General features: G+C 43.0%; 4 protein-coding genes and 1 long non-coding RNA gene across 10 annotated transcripts in view; 1 reads left to right on the top strand and 4 right to left on the bottom strand.

Annotated features, from left to right (window-relative positions):
• The window catches only part of LOC114644582 (E3 ubiquitin/ISG15 ligase TRIM25-like), a 182,535-nt gene that overhangs the window by 40,401 nt on the left and 128,482 nt on the right, over positions 1-13,652 (bottom strand). Inside the window, exon 8 of one of the 2 annotated variants that reach the window (XM_051927858.1) lies at positions 10,261-10,472. In XM_051927858.1, coding sequence (XP_051783818.1) covers positions 10,303-10,472 — 170 coding nt within the window. In that variant the 3' untranslated portion in view covers positions 10,261-10,302. Of the gene's footprint in view, positions 1-9,468; positions 10,473-13,652 lie in introns of those variants that run through there. The other variant, XM_051927857.1, reaches the window with a different exon arrangement.
• Positions 1-13,652, bottom strand: part of LOC127527847 (E3 ubiquitin/ISG15 ligase TRIM25-like) — a 117,695-nt gene that overhangs the window by 27,637 nt on the left and 76,406 nt on the right. The window lies entirely within an intron of this gene.
• LOC127527857 (uncharacterized) overlaps positions 1-13,652 on the top strand; it is a 134,184-nt gene that overhangs the window by 71,442 nt on the left and 49,090 nt on the right. The window contains exon 2 of one of the 3 annotated variants that reach the window (XR_007935000.1): positions 8,616-8,958. The exons of 1 other annotated variant lie outside the window; for it this stretch is intronic. This is a non-coding gene — a long non-coding RNA (uncharacterized LOC127527857). Of the gene's footprint in view, positions 1-8,615; positions 8,991-13,652 lie in introns of all 3 variants that reach the window. One more of the 3 variants, XR_007934999.1, reaches the window with a different exon arrangement.
• LOC114641751 (E3 ubiquitin/ISG15 ligase TRIM25-like) overlaps positions 1-13,652 on the bottom strand; it is a 182,952-nt gene that overhangs the window by 150,069 nt on the left and 19,231 nt on the right. The window lies entirely within an intron of this gene.
• The window catches only part of LOC114644581 (tripartite motif-containing protein 16-like), a 203,986-nt gene that overhangs the window by 171,482 nt on the left and 18,852 nt on the right, over positions 1-13,652 (bottom strand). The window lies entirely within an intron of this gene.

Below are 13,652 nucleotides of genomic sequence, written 5' to 3'. Positions count from 1 at the left end.
AAATGTGAAGAATCTAAACGATGGCGGCGGTGTCCGGGATTATTTTTGGAAAGGCGGAAACAAAACAGCTCACGACAAACAACCATAGAACAGAATAAAAAGTCATGGAGTTCAAGCGGAAACCTTGAGAACTTTTAAAATGGCGTCTGGAGAAGATATTAGATAGCGTCACACTATACAACTTCAAGTCGGAGAGAACATCACACTTAACTGGACTTGCTGGATCTGATGATGTTGAGTTTTATGACTTGAAATTATACACGATAACCATTAGACTGGTGTCACACTACACACATCTGAGTTGGAGAACACGTCACACTACACAACTGGATTTACAGGACCTCATTGCTTTGAATTACAGGACTTGGAATCACAGGGAATGACCGTTAGGTGGGCGTCACACTACACAACTTCAAGTTGGAGTGCATTTCAAATTTTAAAACTTTTAGTTGCTGTGCTTCTTTCCTGCATTACATGAATAGGACTGGTGCGGTATAATGGATGACATGACTCCTTCACAACATTTATCTAAGGATTGCCATCTTACTGCATGTTGACATATCAATTAATGTGCTGCCTTTGGCCAACATCACACTATAAGACTTCAAGTTGGGGAAAATGTCTGACGACAACTGGACTTGCTATGTTTGGTCTCTGTGAGGAGGTCAGATTGCACGCCTAGGATTCACATAGGATTATGGTTTCCACGATTCCATCGCAAATTCTCAGCAGCTTTAAATTTCTGAATTATCACAAGTTCACTGAATTTTGACAGCTACTTAATGTCCTGTGTTAATTCAAATGTCATTCTACCAGATTTTGATGAGTTTAATTGGTGAGCGTCTAACGAGTAATGAATTCTATCACTCCAACGTGACTTTTCTTCCCAGATGATAGTTTTCTAACCTTTTCAGACTCATTGTATTTTGACACCAATTACTATGCTGTCTGATTCTGACATTACACTGCCGACGTCACGTCAGAGAGCATGTCACACTTAACAGCTACACCTACTGGGTCTCATTTCCTTAAAGGCATCTGATCTTACGATTAGGAGTCACCATAAATGACCGTTAGGCCAGCATCACACTATATGACTTTGAGTTGGACAGCATGTCACACTTAACAACTACAGTTGGTGGATCTCTTTGCCTTGAAGATCTCAGATTACAAATCTCAGAATGTCAGGGTCTTACTGATGACATGACTCTCATGTGACTTTTCTGCACACCTTCTAATTTCCAACATATTGTGAGCTTACTGCATTTTGACAGCCACTTCAAATGCTGCCGTAAGCCAGTGTCACATTATGAGACTTTGTCTCAATGTGGGTCTTCAGTTTCAGGACTTTGTTGCTTTGAGAATGTCACATCTGACAAGTAACAATGTCAGGAGATCATGAGTCACAAGACACCCTTGTGATACTTCTGCTCACCTTCCAGTTTCCACAGTATCTCTATCTTGTTGACAGCCAGTTATCATACTGGAACATGCTGGTGTCACAGTATGCAGACTCCAAGCTGGACAGTGTGTGACTCTCAATGACTGGTGTCACAGTATGCAGACTCCAAGCTGGACAGTGTGTGACTCTCAATGACTGCGGTAGCTGCGTCTCATTGCCTACCACGGAATTACGATTTGCAGGGAGTGAAGGTTTACATGACTCGCTCACAACTTCTCAGCACAGTTTCAGATTCCCTTTTGCACCGTATCCTGTGGAATCAAAAAGTAAAGTCAACTTCCCTTTTAAAATCGGTACCCATGAGCAGTCCTATCACTTCTCCATGTCGTGTTCCTGTCGGTTGTATCACTTCCACTAAATTCTTCATTCCTTTGTAGAAGAAGAATCTTTCTGGCTGGCCCCAAATCCAGGTCAACACCGTATCCTTAACCTTATAAGACCCCAATCCCTGACGCGGTCAAGTCAAATCCACACTGAGACGCTGCTCTCCATCTGACGGAGTTGAACTTCTTTTTGACATCAATGGCGACTCCTCCACCCTGTTGGTTTTGCCAGCCTTTCCTGACTAATGTGTACGCGTCACGGTGGTACACCTGCCCGACTCTGCTCTGAATAATTTCTAAATTTATATTTATTTTTTGGGCTGATTTCTTTATCCTAATTTGTGATACAATTTGTTCCATTTCATTTCTCACAGAGAAGCCCTCACCTGTAAATTTATGTCCTGGTGAGTCCCATGGGGATGTCGCACTACAAACTTCATTTGTTGTAAGAACACACAAGGACTAGGGGGGCACCTGAGGTGGATAAATCTCAACAAGATACCAGCCAATTACGTTAGAGATGCCATCGGAGGATCACACCTGAAAAATGACAACCCTTCTTTTCCCACATCGTGATTTACTTCACCCTTCACATCCAACGCCAGTCTGATCTCTAATATCGATGCAGTTATATTGGGACAAATCTTCATTTATGTAAATCTACGGACGCATTTTGTGATCTCCTCAAGAATCGTTTGCCACTCTTGGATCTTTTTTCCACCCCTCACTACACAAAGACTTTTTTATAATCAATATTCTTCTACAGGACTGGAGCGATTCTGTAAATACCGTTGTATTACTGCCGTTCTTGTTTATCGGGTGTGACATTACGGCAGGATTTATACATTAAAGTGCTGTGTTTGTTTTGTGTACCATAATAGCGGTTTGTTATCTTTACTTATCAATACAATACCCTTTACCGATTTACTTCCTTGGCTTACAGTCTGATTTATTTTTCGTCGTTGTTTGTTAATCGATCTTTTTTGTTCCAGTGATCGACGGGTTCGCCGAACGAGTCTAAAGTGTGTTCAGGCTGATGGAGTCGTCAGAAGAGGTTTACCGGAGAGCGTTGTGAATTTGACAGATTTGCATAACAAAAGGTAAAGAAAAACAAGACTGGGAAATGAAGAGCTGAAGGGTCAAGACCAAGAAGTCGAGATATGTGAGGCTGAATCCTGACTATTTAATATCCTTCTCTTATCTCACTAGTAACTCATTTGTTAATTTCCTCTTCATGTCGAACCCACTTTACATTTCTGACGTTGTCCTTCAGCTATGACTGGCATTAAGGCTGTGGGTGAGGAATGCAGGAGTAGAAAAGAGCCAGCTGATGATGATGATGATGATGATGATGATGGAAGGGGCACAAATATCTGTGAAGGAGATGATGATGAACCATCTACTGATGGAGGTGAAGGTTGTGGATGTCGATGAATGAGAGAATGCAGGTCTGGCTGGTGACGGAGGTTGATGTGTGCATAACCAGGAAGGAAGCCATAATGGCCGACTGCTGTGAGGAGGTAAAGTAGGTGATGGAGGTGGAGGTGTCAACTTCGGGGACAGGGTTTATGTGGGGGTCTGTTAATGAGGGGGCTGTCAGCATGGGTGCTGTTGGATGATGTGGCGTAGACCTGGCCTGGCTTGACTGAGGACTGGTGGATTTACAAGGCATTGAGACCCCTTCACTTTATTGAGTTGGAGATTTCATTTGTTTCATTTCAATCAACACTCAACAACCCATAATACCAAAGTGGAAACGTGTCCTCAGAAAGGTTTGAACATTTATTAAATAAAATCAAACACATTCCTAGAATTATTCAGATCCTTAATTGTGGTACTCATGTGGTGCTCAGGTCCCTCCTGTTTGCTTAGAGTCTCCTTGAGATGATTCCAGACCTCGATTGAAGTCCACCTGTGCAAAGCTGAATTCACTGGACATCTTACCAGAATGTGATCTTGGTGGAAGTCTACAGAGAGTTCTTTGGACCTCATGCATTGTGATTTGTAGAACCTTCTAGACATAGAAACACGACTGACTTTCTAAACGACGGCCACTCAATTCAGTGGTGAACTCCACTCAAGTTCTGGACACGTCTCAAGCTGACAGGATGGACCAGAGTGCAGATCAGAGAGACACAAGAAAGGGCTTAATATGATTAGGAGGGAGAGATTTTAGTTTGTGATTTTTTGTTAATTTATTAACCTTTCTGTTGACACGTCTTCAGTGAACTTTATCATGATGAGTTATTAAATGTTGATTCAATGGGCAAAAATTGGAAATTCATCCATGAAAAATTAAATCCACAACAAAGTGTGTAGAAAGAGTCTGAAGACTTTGTCACTCCACTGTATTTTGAGATATGAAACTTAATTGTGAGGCGGTATGGTGGCACAGCGCAGCGCTGCTGCATTCCAACAGTCCTCACCTCCACCCTGATTATTACAGACCTTCACATTGTGACAATCGCTCCTCATTGGTGGGTCAAAAATCAGCTGCTGGTTACGTCCACAAACTCCTGTTCTTCTTCTGCACTGTTTGTCAGGTTAGCTCAGTTCATATTTACTATTTATTATATAGTGCCTTTTGTCACCACAGACATTTGTAGCATTTTACATTCCAACCGATGGTGCGTCATTTTACTACTAAAAATATTTGTGGTGCCCCTTTTGTGCCATCTGTTGGAATGACAGAGACATAGCAGCTGGACAGACACACAGACAGACACTTGTCCTTTTATTAAAGTGCATGAACTCTGTTCTTGTATTTAAGTTGCACTTCACATCACTCTCTGCTTATTGAATGTCTTTAAGTCTGACATTAACAAGTCAGTAAGTTTACAATCAAACTGGGAAATTCAAAATGATGTTTTAAACCAGAATAAAGCCGATAACATCTCATGATGTGACTCAGAGCTACAGAGTTACTGAGCGCCAGTCTTGATGTCCGGGCTGCCAGGAGAAGCTCCTCAAGACCCGCTATTTGATTGATCGGGATTCTTTCTTTCTTTCTTTCTTTCTTTCTTTCTTTCTTTCTTTCTTTCTTTCTTTCTTTCTTTCTTTCTTTCTTTCTTGCTGTCATAATTGCTTTAGTCTCATGCTTATCTATTGTTCTGTTCCTGCCTTGCCTGTTTACATGTTTACCACTCAATCCTTATTGTTTGTAGCGTCTTCAGTCAGTCAATCATTCTCCAACCTGCTATATCCGAACACAGGGTCATGGGGGTCTGCTGGAGCCAATTCCAGCCAACACAAGGAGCAAGGCAGGATATGTAACGTCTTTCTTTACTAATTTTATGAATGACACTCATGATGTCAGACTACTCGAGACGACATGCGGCCTTTTCCTACTTTTCCCATTACTGTATTTAAATACTCTTGCAGAACTCTGCCTAGCCACAAGATGGCAGCAGCGCACCACTGCCATTTAATCGCAGGTGAGGCGGACACAAGAGAGCCGCTCGAGGGGTGTCAGGTTCAGCCGACCGACTGGCCACGAGGAGCTCCGCCACAAGTAGGCGCTTCATTGCTCAGCTGTCAGACTGTCAGACCTGCACAGCAGGAGACGGCGGTGAGCACAACGACATGAACTCGTGAGGGTCTGCGCAGATTCTCTGATCTTCGTCTCACTTTTCTTGTGTCACAGGCCCAAGTACCCCTCACTGTGGGACGCAGTCGGGGTCGTGTCTGCACGCACACTCACATAAATGACGTGTGTTGCTGAGAGATATAAACACGTGTATTAATATATCTGTGAATATCTAGAGTGTTGATTCTCGCAGCCCATATCGATATTGACAGACCTGAGTGGTTAAGGGCAGGGCTAAGGGCGGGAAAAATGTCAATCAAAGTCAGCGTCAGCGAATCATCTTCTTGCTGTCACCTCCCGCCTACTCTGCTCCAGTCTGCGGCATTAGCCTTTTAAATAATCCGCAGGTAATTTAGGCGCCGGAACTGCGCTCCGCCTTCACCCCCCACCTCCCCGCAGTGCGCGCTCCCGCTGATCTCAAAGCGCAGCACCGGACTAAAGCAGTCGGGCATTCCGTGAAGCGCGCGTGTCACACTGAGACTTAGCGGAGTGAGCCTCACGTGAATAGCCGTCTGCTTACAGTCGAGGCTCAGTCGGTGCTGCGATCTCAAAGTGTCCGCCATTAACACAAGACGGGCTGAGACAGTCCACGGTTATGTGCGCACACTCGGGAGATTTAAGGAGCGCTGAGAAACGATAAAGGAGAACATCAGTGATGGAGACACCGAGGAGAGAGCGACAACTAAAGAGGGAGTGTCTGTGACTATTATGGGATGGCTTGGGAAGAGAAAGTCGGCTGAGCAAGAAGGTGCACTTGAGCTGGACGAGTGGTACAAATCTGTAAGAACTTGAACTGCTGTATAATCGCCGATAACGCGTTAAAATATCTGCGATCAAAATATTTTTGATTACATCTCACCTGAAGAAAGGGCCTGAGTTGACTCGAAACTTTGCATTTTGTAATTGTTTTGTTAGCCAATTAAAGGTGTCATTTTACTTGACTTCTCACTACTTAACACAATCCCCAAATCTGTTAATTGAATCCAGTTAAAGTGACTGCGAGTCTTATGTTGCTAAAGAAGCAGAACCAAATGAAATGCAAGTCTGTTAATAGTAATAGCAGGTCAATGTCACTTGATCGTTATTATTATATTATATGACTTATCATCTCATAATTATATGACTTGCTACCTCATTATTACGACTAAGTTTGACTAATATAACGGTACACCCCCCTCTAGTGGTCGTAGTGGAGAATTGCAGGCCTCTTTATTGTTTTGAACTCCAAGTTCCTCCCAGTTGGCGCCCAGTGGAGTCAACGCCACCTCCTTGGAGCTCCAGGGTGGAGGCTCCGGGCTGCAGAGATGGACACTTGGTGTCGATTGAAGCAAGTCTGAATATCAGCTGCTGCTCTTCGAGAGGTGACTGAAGTAGCCGTCTCTTCTTATTGCTAATCCACATCTGAGCAGAACTACAGCATCTTTGACTCCTCATATAATATCAGCAGTGCGTACAGAATGCAAGCAGCCATCACTTGACTATTAGGGTGGGATAAAAGTGAAAGTGTTTAAGAAGTCCATCCATCCATCCATTTTCCAACCCGCTGAATCCGAACACAGGGTCGCGGGGGTCTGCTGGAGCCAATCCCAGCCAACACAGGGCACAAGGCAGGAAACCAATCCCGGGCAGGGTGCCAACCCACCGCAGGACACACACAAACACATCCACACACCAAGCACACACTAGGGCCAATTTAGAATCGCCAAAACACCTAACCTGCATGTCTTTGGACTGTGGGAGGAAACCAGAGCGCCCGGAGGAATCCCACGCAGAAACGGGGACAACATGCAAACTCCACGCAGGGAGGAACCGGGAAGCGAACCCGGGTCTCCTAACTGCGAGGCAGCAACACTACCACTGCACCACCATGCCGCCGTGTTTAAGAAGTGTACCTAATAAAGTTTAATGGCAGGATTTATTAGCAGCTGATATTGAAAGTGTGAGGTCAGACTGGAGTCACAGGGACCACTCACCTCTTCACAACAGACTATCATGTGTCACACGGACACACACGGGGACAAACACACACAGCAGGACACAAACACTCAGACTGGGGTACAACGCTCATCTGCCTCAATAATTAGCTTTATTTCAGCAAATAGAAGAATGAAACATTCATATGGCATCACCATATTATTTGCTGCATTCTCCATTTTCTTTAAAATTATATATATATATTTTTATAACTTTTTGCTCTTTATTACAAAACTAGCTGTGCTACATGTCTAAGACGGGTTGAATTCTAAGCAATCAACGTAGATCTCAGTGTTAATGTTTGTAGTGCACCATCTGTGGAAATGTATTTTGAAATGCATGTAGTAATAAAATGAACTGCAATTATCATTCCAACAGATGGTGTATCACAAGTGTCTGTAGTAGTACAGTGCATTAATACAAATGTTTGTGATGTGCCATCTGTTGGAATGACAAATCCAATGCTTGTGTCTCTGTTATATGCCATTCTGTTTGCAGATCTGAAGCACAACAAACTGCCGCAGGTCTGGACCAGCAGTTGTGTGCCAGCAGGGAGGTTTACAGGCTGGTATGATGCCCACTAATCACACTCACACTAACACACATTCTGTCATTAAACTGCTGGCTGATATCAGTGGTGACGTCTGGTGCTGCGGCTCTGTAACTGGATGATGTTGATTAGCAAGGGAGTCATAAAAGCAGAGCTAATGTTTGTGAGGCGCCATCTGTTGGAAAGACAGCGACAAAGTGACTGGACAGATACACAGACAGACACACAGACACTTGTCCTTTTATTAAAGAGGATTAATCATAAGCAAGAAGTCCTAATATCATCAGAACATTAAAAATATGAGATATGATCAGCAGAATTTACAAATCAAAAATTACCAAATGAACAAATTTGACAAATAACAGTCATCCATATCATTTTTTTTTCTGTGTGTCTTTGATCTTTTTAAATTAATAAGCAATTCAAATTTTACAAACTGTGAAGCATTAACAGGCCATTTATCTTTGTGAATGTAACACCTGATCATAATTAACTAAAGATTAATCTAAAATAAGTATTCTTTTACACATTAATTATTATTAAACTAAACTGTCCTTCAAGGTGATGTCAATATTCTGAATATTTTGGAGATCTCACCAAACACTTCACATCCTAACTTCTCGTGTGTTTAATATGCAGAGAGGCCACAAGAGGGAGAAGTTTGGCTCCAGAAGAATCAGCTGATGTCACAGCCCTGAAAGTCACAGGAATGTCACTAAGGTGCAAGTCACATGACCAGCATCTGAGTTGACAGCACATGATGAGGGCCACAGGAGCTGACGTGGAGTCGATTATCAGTGACTGGCGATTTGTCCAGTGTGCTCATCGACTTTTAAGTGACATTTTGCCCTGAATGTGCCCACCTGCCCACCCTGCTGACTGACATTTCCATTTCATTAATCCTGAGCTCTAAAAGCCCCCAAGGTCAGCAGGAGACGACCTCAACCAACACAAACATCAGACGACAGGACAACATGGCTGTCAGCCTGTAGAGTTTGAACGACTGCCAGTGTGCAGCAGTGACGAGGACCTAAGTGACCAGACAGACCAGTGGCTTTATGAGGTGACATAGTGGGGACTGAAGCAATGGCCGAGGTGACAGGAGAGAAAAGAGGGCAGCAGGGCTTAGGTCAGCAGTGAAGAGCTCATCAGGTGACAACCTGTCTGATGAGTGAGTGCTTAAAGAATCAGACGTCAGTCACACATCGAGATACGGATTTGATCAACGAGGAATACAATCTGTGATCACAGGACGGCCATCAGCATGTGACGAGTCAAAGAGGAAAAAATCAGGAGGGAGGAACAAAACTCACAAACACACAAGTGACACACTCGTCTGACTCGCTCTGTCTCAGGTCACTCATCTCACCCTTTATCACCCTGACGCTCTTCTCTATCATCCTCACCCCTCACTCTTTATTCACCTTCTCCTCTTCCTTTTAACCCCTCAGGCTCCATGAAGATGACAGATTTAGAAGTCATAGTCGCCATCTGCTGGTGAGGCCTGTAATACACAGTGGGGGGGCTGTCAGCCTGGGCCTTCATTGTCTTCTTCACACAGACTGATGTCCGGTGACACGCCGCTCCTTGAGGAGTCCTGAGGGAATTGTAAATTAATCCTGGGAATGTGTGTGTCAGTGGAAAGATAAAAGTATCCCCAAGTGTCACATCTGATTGTCACTATGAACACCGACAGTGACGGTGAAGTCAGTCAGCTGACTCATCTCCTTGAGGTTGGGTGACAGTGGGAACAACAAGGAGGAGGTGCAGTTTAATGTCTAACGTGACACCAAGTGACTCAGTAAAACACCAAACTCCATCAGTATGGCTGACGTGACTGAGCGGTGAGTCCTCGTCTTTAGACATTCACAGTGAATACATTCAGAGGTGACAGACCACCGGAGTAACTAATAGAGGGGCAGACAATGTCTGTTCAGAGGCCAGCACTCCTGTCACTTCTGTCACTCTGTGCTCCTAAATAGTCACTGGAATGAGGCTCTGGATACTGAGACAGGCATGTGGTCCTGCTGGAGCAGCACTACTGAAAGGCGCTATATAGACTGACTTAACAGTTGACACTCAGTGACACTCAGAGGACACAGCAGTTGGGGTGTCAGCCTGAAGGACATGTGGCTGTGAATCATCAGTGACCCCTGCTGGTCAGACTGGTATTTGTAGGTCTGAGGTGTCACCGCCCCTCACTATGACACACAGACCTGATTGGCTACTCAGACCCAATAATAATGGAGACCCTGACAGCCGAACTCGCCACTCATTCTCATCCACAAATTCACTCACAGAGGTGCTGCCCCCCCACCTATAGTGTAAAATTAATTTTGACCTCAAACTGCAAACAGAAAGACACCTGAGTTTGTGGGGACATCAAGTGACCGGTGGAGGGTACTGGTCAGTGGTCACATGGTGTCAGATGGATGATTGTTACACTGCAGTGAAGATCAAGCCAAAACCCTGGATAGAGGGGCTCAGTGAAGGAGGTGTTGAACCTGTGCAGGAGGGTCATTGTTTGTGAGACGCTATAAAATGACAGAGAGCCAGCAGGCCAGTCCAGATACACACCTATTCTGGGGCTGTAGGGGGCGCTGTTTACAGTCCACTGGTGATTGTGATGCACAGAGTACTGGGAATCAAACCACCGCAAACACCAGGAGTTTTCGTTGTTTCCAAGGCCGCACTTCCAGTTATCCCCTTTCCTGCTCAGTCCTTTATATGCGACTCCAATCATCAAGGTGTCTCCACTGCACTCCACCTCCCAGTAACAGCGAGTCCCAGTCAGAGCCTCTCTACACAGAACTTGTTCCCAGTAGTCAAATCTGTCAGGATGATCAGGATATTCAGTCACTGTCCTCTCATGTGTCACCTTCTTGTTCCCTTCAGACAGACGGAGGTCTCTGTATGCCGTGTTGATGTCCAGTGTGAGGGGACAGAAGTCTGAAAGGAGAGAAAAGAAAACGAGTGAGGAACTCTGGGAGTGTGTAACGGGACTGGGGGCGGAGCACAACACAGACAATCACCAAGAGCCAATCAGGAGCTGCGCTGACCAGACACTAATAGTAAAGAGCTAATCTGATTGGTCAGAATCTGTGGGGATTAAAAATTTAATCATAAAAAGACAACAACAGACAAGAAGATATTGACAAGAGTTTAGACAAATAGATTGAAAACAAATATTGAGAATGTAATAAAAGAAGAGCAGACATGTGTGGTACAGCGGAGAAGTGCAGCAGATAACCGGTGTGTCTTAAGAGACTGTGTTAATGTCAGGAGAGAGAGAAACCTGCATGTCACAATATTACATTTAGATTTGGAGAAAGCATTTGATAGAATTGCACATAAATATATGTGGAAGATACTCCAAAAAATGGGAGTTCATGAAGGTTTTCTGGACTGGATAAAAGTAGTCGATAAAGATATACGAAGTCAGATAAAAGTAAATAACAAACTAACAGAGGAGATACAGGAGAAATGTGGAGTAAGACAAGGGTGTCCATTGTCAGCAGTGCTGTTTATTCTGTGTATAGAGCCCTTATTAAATAAAATTAGGAGGGACACAAATATAAGAGGAGTTGAAGTACCAGGAAGGGGGGGACAACAAATAAAAGTGTTTCCATATATGGATGACATAACAATAATAGTCAGAGATACATGGAGTATAAATAAAGTAACAGAACATACAGAAGTGTTTATGGAGGGGGGTCAGGTTCAACTTTACACCTCAATAAGAGGGAATGCGTCCTTTGGGGGAAATGGAAAGAAAAACCACAAGGAAGAATAAGGTTATGAAATGTGGAGAAAGTATTAGGGATAAGATTTGGAGACGAGAGTACGGAGAGGATGGAGTGGAAAGAAATGGAAAAAAGATCAACAAACAAACAGAGTTTGGAGGATAAGGAACTTGTCAATGGAAGGGAAGATATTGGTGATGAAGGCCGTTATAATCCAAAACTATCATACTTAGCAAAGGGTTTATACACCAAAGAGAATATTAAGAAGAATTATAAGAACGTGTTTTGTGTTTCTATGGGGGTCAAAATGTGAAAAATTGGCAAAGAGGAAGGTAAAGAAAAGGAGAGAAAATGGAGGGAAAGAGGATCCGAATATAGAAAGGGAGTTGGCTTTAAGACACACAGCAACTGTTGTTAATATGGCGTTAAATAAAACGGGGAAATTAGCGGACATGATCAGATATCTGCTAGGCACAGAATTGAGAAAAGCAAAATTATTAAAAATGACAAATAGCAGACCCATTGCCTTTAATATGCCAAAAAATTATAAAACAATAGTAACATTTGTTAAAAGATATTCATGGGAGGAAGGAGATCCCAAAATTTGGGAAAAGAAAAAAGACCTAAAAAAATATAAAGGAAAAGACGAAACGGTACTAAAAATCCAAAAGCTCACTGAAGAGCAAGCAAGAAAAGTGTGGTAGCAAAATGAGACAAAGAATTAACAAATAAACAAAAAGACCTCGGGTGGGTGACATTACATGAAATCCTACCGACGCAGGCGGCCATGTACAAAAGGAGAGTCACGAAAAGTTCAATATGTCTGAGGGAGAACTGCTGAGAGGTGGAAACACCAGAGCATGTGTTTAGGAACTGCAAAAAGACACAAGATGTGTGGAATGAGGGGTTAAAGGAATGGAAAGGGAGGACAAGAAAAGAGGGGATGACAAAAGAAGGAGTGTTGTATGGTTAGTAGGGAAGGAGTTAAATGTAAAAATGACAATAAGGGAATGGAAAATGATCAAAATAATAAAAGAAAATATGTGGTGGTGGAGGAATGAACTGGGGATTCATAACAGGAAAATAACAACACAGAAATTATTATAGAAATGTGAAAAGGAAGGAGTGGAAGAAAGGAGGATTAAAGAAGGACAAGGAAACAAATGGCCTTAAAAAAGGTAAAGACCTCAAAAATAGAATTAAAGGTGGGGATAAAAAGGGGGGAAAAAAATAAAAAGTGTCACGGTGGTGAAATGGTGACGGGTGACAGTGAATTAGCAATGTGACAGACTGTGTGTGTGTGCTCAAAGCTAAGAGACTGAAAAGATAAAAGGAAATGAAGTGAAAGGGGACAAGAAAATAGTGTTAGTGGTAAGTAATGGAATTTAGACAACGTAAAAAACAAAAATAACAACAGACAACAAAGAGAAAGGCAGGCAAGTCAGTCATCTGAAAGTCATCTGAGTCGTCAGAAATGATAAGAAACAACATAAGGTCACCACTGAGGTCAAAGGTCTAATGGACTGTCCACACTGACCGCTGGCTTTATTAAATGACATGTTTTATTGTCACAGTCCACCTCTTAAATTTAAAATCAATCCACTGTCACACTTCACAACCACATCAATTATTTGTGTAAAAGCTGAAATCAGTATTTACTATTTATAATCTATCTATCTATCTATCTATCTATTATATAGTGCCTTTCCCATCTGTCATTGTCTCTCTTTCTTTCTTTCGTGTGTTTCCTGTCATCTCTTTTTATTTTTTCACTGTCATTCTTCTCCAAGGTGACTCCCATCATCTCAGATTCCATTGTTTTCTTTTCTTTTCGTTGTCCAATCAGAGCCCAGGCAGGTGAAGTGACTTGCTGAGGTCACACAGTGGTGTCAGTAGTGGGATTTGAACCCACAACCTCACGGTTTGAATTCCAAAGTCTTCACCACCACACCACACTGCATTTTCTCCACCATTTAATCTCTCCTTCTGTTCAATCGGAGGTCAGCTTTACTCT

This window comes from Erpetoichthys calabaricus, chromosome 5, assembly GCF_900747795.2.
Source record: "Erpetoichthys calabaricus chromosome 5, fErpCal1.3, whole genome shotgun sequence".
Taxonomy (NCBI): domain Eukaryota; kingdom Metazoa; phylum Chordata; class Cladistia; order Polypteriformes; family Polypteridae; genus Erpetoichthys; species Erpetoichthys calabaricus.
This window is presented reverse-complemented; position numbering and strand designations above follow the sequence as displayed.